This window comes from Notolepis coatsorum (assembly GCF_963971535.1).
Source record: "Notolepis coatsorum genome assembly, chromosome: 14".
Classification (NCBI taxonomy): domain Eukaryota; kingdom Metazoa; phylum Chordata; class Actinopteri; order Aulopiformes; family Paralepididae; genus Notolepis; species Notolepis coatsorum.
Window position 1 is genome coordinate 24,983,775 of NC_140178.1, and position 7,500 is coordinate 24,991,274.

A 7,500-nucleotide genomic window follows, 5' to 3' on the forward strand; every position below is an offset into this window, starting at 1 on the left:
CTCTGCGAGGCCTGGTATCTCAGAGGAGGAGGTCTCTGGCTGGTATTCCTCCTCCTCCTCCTCCTCTTCATCGTCCAGTTGACTCCCACCAGAGTCTTCCCCCTCCAGTCCACTGTAAGCACTAATATCCACCAGATCTCCCTCTGAATAATCCTCCTTCCTCGACCCATCCTCCTCCTCCTCCTCCTTCCCTTCATCTTCCTCATCTTTTTCAGGAGAGGAGGAGGGGTGTTCCTTTCCTCCATTCTCTAGTGAGGCGTGAACTTGGGCCTGGACCAGCCTGGCCTCAGACCCCCCGCTAGCGTCCTCCTGCTCCCCAGGCTGGGGCTCCTTCTCTGGGGCAGGCGTGGTACTCGAGCCCCTGGCTTCAGTCCCAGGCTGGCCTTCTTCCTTATGTTTCACTTCAGCAGAGGAGGAGGAGGAGGAGATCTGATCTCCAGATTGTCCTGACACCCTCTTCTCCTCCTCCTCCTCCTCCTCCTCACTCCTCCTCGCTTCCCCTCTGCTCCCCCGAGGAGAACCCGTTGCCTCCTGTTGTGAACCCTGGCTGCTCCCTGCTCCTGTCACCTCCTGATGTTCTCCTTTACCCTGGGGGACCCTCGCCTGAGATAGGGAGAGAGAGAGAGAGAGGAGGATAGAGAGAGAGAGAGAGAGAGAGAGAGAGAGAGAGAGAGAGAGAGAGAGAGAGAGAGAGAGAGAGAGAGAGAGAGAGAGAGAGAGAGAGAGGGAGAGAGAGAGAGGGAGGGGAGAATAGAGAGAGGGAGGGAAGGATAGAGAGAGATAAAAGTTAGGTTTAGGTTTATTTGATTTAAGAAAGAGACAGTGCCCATTAATAAACATGATAACTTAGATGCACATAATGTAAATGTGCCAGGTTTAGCCATACATCATCTGTAGTCCCTGGGCACACGGCACACACACACAAGTGATTAAAAACATACTATCACAATAGAACATACAAGACAAATAGAGAGAAAGGGGGAAGAGAGAGAGGGGGTAGAGAGGGAGAGATAAAGAGACAGAGAGAGAGAGAAAGGGGGGAGAGAGAGTAAGAGAAAGAGAAAGAGAGAGAGAGAGAGATAAGATGGAGAGGGGGGAGAGTGAGAGACGGGGGGTAGATGAGGGAGAGGGATGAGAGATAGATGAGTAAGATATAGAGGGTAGAGAGTAAGAGGGAGAGAGTAAGCGAGCGAGAGAGAAAGAGAGAGAGAGAGAAAGGGGGGGAGAGAGAGAGAGAGAGGGGTAAGATGGAGAGGGGGGGAAGAGTGAGAGACAGGAGGGGGGTAGAGAGGGAGAGATATATGAGTAAGATATAGAGGGTAGAGAGTAAGAGAGAGATTAAGCGAGAAAGAGAGAAAGAGGGGTAAAATGGAGAGGGGGAGAGAGTAAGAGAGAAAGAGAGAGAGGGAGAAAGAGGGGTAAGATGGAGAGGGGGAGAGAGAAAGAGAGGGGTAAAATGGAGAGGGGGAGAGAGAGTAAGAGAGAGAGAGAGAGAGAGAGGAGAGGGGTAAGAAAGAGAGGGTGAGGGAAGAGAGGGGAAAAAAAGACAGAAACAGAGTGAAAGAGAGAGGGGAGAGAATAAAAAAAAGGAAACCTGCATACATTCCGCCTCTGACTTGTCCGACAGATTGGAATGATGACTACAAAAAGACTCAACCACTAAAACCACGTCCTTATCTGCCACGACATGACCTGGTGGTCGGAGCATTTTAGTTTGTGTTAATAAAAAGCATGTCTCTGACCTTCCTCCCTGCGGGAGGTTTGGGGCCCGCAGGTTTGGGAGGTTTGGGGCCCGGGGTGGGGCTCTCTCCTCTGGGCAGGGGGGAGGTAGAGGAGGATCTCTGAGGAAGGTGGAGGTTGTTCCGAAGGACGTCGGCCTTCTCGAACTGGGCGCTGAGCTGGCTAACGGTGGGGCTGACCGCCTCGCCGGGGCCGCTGGTCCCGCTGCCGGGGGCTAGGCCTAGGGGCGGGTCCAAGCGGTCCAAGGCCTCGGTGGAACCGTTAAACCGGACGACCACGTCTAGGCGGCCGTCCTGGATGCCTGACGCTCCCTCCTTCTTCAGGAGGATACGGTTGGTGGCAGCCTGCTTCTCCTAGTGTGTGTGTGTGTGTGTGTGTGGGGGGGGGGGGGTAGCAGGAGTCAGTCAACCAGCGAGTTAGTTTAGTTAATCATTCAGACAACCAACCAGTCAGACAACCAACCACTCAGCCAATCAGTCAGTTATTTTTACAAGAGGGATAGAGAGAGGGAAGGATAGAGAGAGGGAAGGATAGAGAGAGGGAAGGATAGAGAGAGAGAAGGATAGGTGATCTCTATACATATTATGATGGCAATTTTTTTTTTTGGTCTTATGACTTTCGGATGCGAAGTGACACATCGATCTGTTTAACATACGTAATAACAACACTCCTCCTGACCTGTAGGGTGCGCTGTTCGAAGATCTTCCTGGTCTCCTGGAGCTTGGACAGGCCAGACGACAACGACCCAGCCCCGCGGGACGCCCCTCCCTCCCCGGTGGCCTTGGGGTCAAAGCGGTGGACCCTCTCCGAGACCGTGGCCCCGAGCTTCAGCAGGGCGCTGTGGTCCACGTTCTCGTTCAGGCTGGAGGCCCTGGGCAGGGATAACTTCACCGCCTGGTCCTTACCTGTGTGTTTTATAAAGCACATCAGTCAGTGTCGCATTGCAATGTGCTTTATCAAAAAGAAGCTATTTAATAGTACATTTTTGCTATAGTTGATTTGTGATAATGTTAAACAATTTAAATATACAATAAAAATATATATATATATAAGAAATGGGGAAATAACTAAGTCAAATGGCTTTGTGGAAAAATCCACTCTGAGATAAATCATCAATTATTGAATTATGTTCTGATTAAATGTTGTAATGTACCTCTCTGGTGTTCTCACTTTCTCCTGTCCTAGCTGGTGGTCAGTGTCTGTTTCCATAAATTTGATGGAATGTGCTACTGTAGCTTTAAGCTAGCTTTCTACTCTGGAGAAAACGGTAAGCGCATTTCCCATAATATTGACGTGTTCCTTTAATATGTGCCATCTTCCCCGGAGTACCGAATGGTCCAATCGGAGAGCTACAGTATATGACCGGTTCTAACCAGTTCTCTCACCCAGCATCTTGGACTCGTCCTCATCTCCGGGCGACTGCATCTGCATGAACATGTTCTTGATGCGGTGGACGTTTGATCCATACCGCCGGCCCCTCCCGGTGGGGCGGGGCATGGGGGCGGGCTTGGAGGTGGGGTTGGAGCCATTGGCGGCATTGTTGAGGTGATCGGTGGCCTGCTTCAGAGCAGCCAGACCCGCCTCGTAGGCGTTCCGGTGGGGGGAGGGGCTCCGCAGGTTGGAGCCACCGCCGCCCCCCCCACTGGAGCTCCCGTTGGCTCCGGTCGCTGAGGGGGGTTCGGTCTTCATCATGGTTGATAAATCAAAGGCACCCTGAGGAATGGAGAGCTAGTGGTGACGATGATGATGACGATGACATTGTGAAGATGCTGGATATTCACCTCCTCTCCTCCCTGATGAGACAAAACCAGACACACAAGCTGGTTAGATTTAGACTTAAAATATACGATGAACAGGTTATGAAAAGGAGAGAAAAGTGGGGAGAGGGAAGGATAGAGAGAGGGAAGGATAGAGGGAAGGATAGAGAGGGAAGGATAGAGAGGGGGGTAGAGTTAGGGAAGGATAGAGGGAATGATAGAGAGAGGGGAGGATAGAGGGGGATAGAGAGAGGGGAGGATAAAGAGGGGGATAGAGAGAGGGAAGGATAGAGAGGGAAGGATAGAGAGAGGGGAGCATAGAGAGGGATAGAGAGAGGGGAGGATAAAGAGGGGGATAGAGAGAGGGAAGGATAGAGAGGGAAGGATAGAGGGGGATAGAGAGAGGGGAGGATAAAGAGGTGGATAGAAATAGGGAAGGATAGAGGGGGATATAGAGGGAAGGATATAGAGGGGTAGAGAGGGAAGGATAGAGAGAGGTAGAGAGAGGTGGATAGAGCGGGAAGGATAAAGAGAGGGAAGGATAGAGAGGGGGAAGGATAGAGAGGGGATGATATAGAGAGGGATATAGAGGGAAGGATAGAGGGGGATAGAGAGAGGGAATGATAGAGAGAGGGACAGAGAGAGGGATAGAGAGACGGAATGATAGAGAGGGGGACAGAGAGGGAAGGATAGAGATTAGAGAGCGGGATAGAGAGAGGGAAGGATAGAGAGGGGGATAGAGAGAGGGAATGATATAGAGAGGGATAGAGGGGAGGATAGAGAGGGGGGTAGAGAAGGGGGAAGGATAGAGAGGGGGATAGAGAGAGGGAATGATAGAGAGAGGGACAGAGAGAGGGATAGAGAGAGGGAATGATAGAGAGGGGGACAGAGAGGGAAGGATAGAGGGGGATAGAGAGAGGGAAGGATAAAGAGGGGGATAGAGAGCGGGAAGGATAGAGAGGGGGATAGAGAGGGAAGGATAGAGAGGGAAGGATAGAGAGAGGGAAGGATAGAGAGGGAAGGATAGAGATGGGGAAGGATAGAGAGTAGAGCCATATGAAATCCGCGTTCACGGAATCGCGGACGGAATCGCGGAATTAACCAATAAAAATGGAATCAACTGCAAAACGTGGAATATTGCAGAATTTGGCCTAATCTGGACTGAAATTTCGTTTTTGGGTGGAACGTTTGGTGCACACGCGACCGGGGAGGCGGGGACTCTACAGCGTGTTACACACAACACAGCCGCGGTGCTCAAGCGTCTGGCTGCTTCAGTGTTAACATCGTCAAGAAGCTAAACAATTCCACAATAAGCCCTCAATTCAGAGCAGAACAGTATCCTAATGACTTTTATGCCTCCGGTGATAAGGTGTTTTGCTAATTCTGTCAACGTTCCGTGGACTGGACCCGCAAAAACACTTGCGACACTATTGTGATTAAATAGCTATAACGTTAGGACATGAATACATGATAGCTTCTAGCTAAATCTAGTGCACCCATCCATTTGTTTAATGCAAACGATTGTCATTATACACTGCCCTTTATAAACTAAATACACTTAAATAGCTATGTAACGTTATAGGACTATAGATGGAAATGATAGCTTCTAGAAGTTCTAGCTAAATCTGGTGCACCCATCCATTTGTTTAATGCAAACGATTGTCATTATACACTGCCCTTTATAATCTAAATAAACTTAAATAGCTATGAAACGTTACAGTACATAGGACTATAGATGGAAATGATAGCTTCTTGCTAAATCTAGTGCACCCATCCATTTGTTTAATGCAAACGATTGTCATTATACACTGCCCTTTATAATCTAAATAAACTTAAATAGCTATGAAACGTTACAGTACATAGGACTATAGATGGAAATGATAGCTTCTTGCTAAATCTAGTGCACTCATCCATTTGTTTAATGCAAACGATTGTCATTATACACTGCCCTTTATAATCTAAATAAACTTAAATAGCTATGAAACGTTACAGTACATAGGACTATAGATGGAAATGATAGCTTCTTGCTAAATCTAGTGCACCCATCCATTTGTTTAATGCAAACGATTGCCATTATACACTGTCCTTTATAAACGAAATAAACTAAACTAAAGGTGCCTAAATTATGCATTACTATATTTCATCACAATATAATAGATATAGCTAGGTTACTGACATTGTCATTGTGATAATGTCAGTAGTAGCTAGCTGTATCTATTGTTTACACTTGAAATATGTATTTTTATTTTGTCACAATATTAATTGAAAAATATTGTGTAAAATTGAACTGTATTTCTGAGTTGCAGCACTTAAAAACATTAAATGGACTGTTATATCTTATTCAATTGTGGACATTTATTCATTCCCACTTATTAGACACTATTTCTGATGGTAAAATGAGCATAAAAAGCAAAATACAGAATTCTGAAATATTAAAACGGAAAAAATGGAATTTGGGAAAAAATATAATGGAATTTGGAAAATAATAAAACGGATTTCATATGGCTCTAATAGAGAGGGAAGGATAGAGATGGGGAAGGATAGAGAGGGAATGATATAGAGAGGGATAGAGAGGGAAGGATAGAGAGGGGGATAGAGAGAGGGAATGATAGAGAGGGAATGATAGAGAGGGGGATAGAGAGAGGGAATGATAGAGAGGGAAGGATAGAGAGGGGGATAGAGAGAGGGAATGATAGAGAGGGGGATAGAGAGAGGGAATGATAGAGAGGGGGACAGAGAGAGGGATAGAGAGAGGGAATGGTAGAGAGGGGGACAGAGAGGGAAGGATAGAGATTAGAGAGAGGGATAGAGAGAGGGAAGGATAGAGAGGTGGAATTAGAGAGGGAATGATATAGAGAGGGATAGAGGGGAGGATAGAGAGGGGGTAGAGAGAGGGAAGGATAGAGGGGGATAGAGAGAGGGGGAAGGATAAAGAGAGGGATAGAGAGAGGGGGAAGGATAAAGAGAGGGATAGAGAGAGGGAAGGATGGAGATACAAATATAAACTAGACTTAAGAAAATGAACTGAAACTAATTAAAACTATAGTGTGTACTTATGGTTTAAAATGTTTTATATATATATATATATATATATTATAGGCCTACATAACATTTTATTTAAGTTTAAGTCTTTGTAAAAGTGGCTACATAAAAATGTAAACTAAACTATTTTAAACAATAAAAACTAAACTGAAGCTAGCAAACCCACTCTGGAAACGAAGTGAAACTAACCTGAATTGAAAACAAAAGTTTTAAACTAAATCAAAATAAAAACGAAGAACCTTTTTTTTTTTTTTACTTTATTTTTTAGCGTTTATCGCTTTTCTGGTCAAGCATGACCAACAGAAACAGGTTGAAATGGGATGTAGAGCAGGGGAAGACACTGAGAAAATACGGCGGGTCCGGGAATCGAACTCGTGTACCCCAGATCCGTGACGAGCACGGTTTTCCCCGACGCAGAAATAGCGCCGAGATATGCGGTGAGCTACGGGAGCTCCCCTCGAATGGAACTTTTAAAACTAGACCAAAACAAAGTGCAATAACCAGCAGGGCTCTTTTGAGTCAAAATTACTGAACGTTTTAAATGTGACACCCGTCAGGTATGTCGTATTAGTGGCTGTGGCTGAGATGGACAATATACACAGAACAGTGGGAAATAAAACCAATATTCAGTATTGATCAGAGGCTATGTGAGGAAGCTATAGACCAAAACTAATATTCAGTATTGATCAGAGGCTATGTGAGGAAGCTATGGACCAAAACCAATATTCAGTATTGATCAGAGGCTATGTGAGGAAGCTATAGACCAAAACTAATATTCAGTATTGATCAGAGGCTATGTGAGGAAGCTATGGACCAAAACCAATATTCAGTATTGATCAGAGGCTATGTTAGGAAGCTATATGGACCAAAACCAATATTCAGTATTGATCAGCGGCTATGTGAGGAAGCTATGGACCAAAACCAATATTCAGTATTGATCAGCGGCTATGTGAGGAAGCTA

At 46.2% G+C, this 7,500-nt stretch overlaps 1 protein-coding gene across 1 annotated transcript in view; it reads right to left on the reverse strand.

The window, feature by feature from the left end:
• LOC311240470 (neurabin-2-like) overlaps positions 1-7,500 on the reverse strand; it is a 74,440-nt gene that overhangs the window by 58,508 nt on the left and 8,432 nt on the right. Inside the window, exons 2-5 of the mRNA XM_084329050.1 lie at positions 3,126-3,533; positions 2,419-2,645; positions 1,743-2,093; positions 7-603 (exon numbers count right to left, since the gene is read on the reverse strand). Of these exons, the coding sequence (XP_084185176.1) occupies positions 7-603; positions 1,743-2,093; positions 2,419-2,645; positions 3,126-3,432 (1,482 nt within the window). The 5' untranslated portion in view covers positions 3,433-3,533. The remainder of the gene's footprint in view (positions 1-6; positions 604-1,742; positions 2,094-2,418; positions 2,646-3,125; positions 3,534-7,500) is intronic.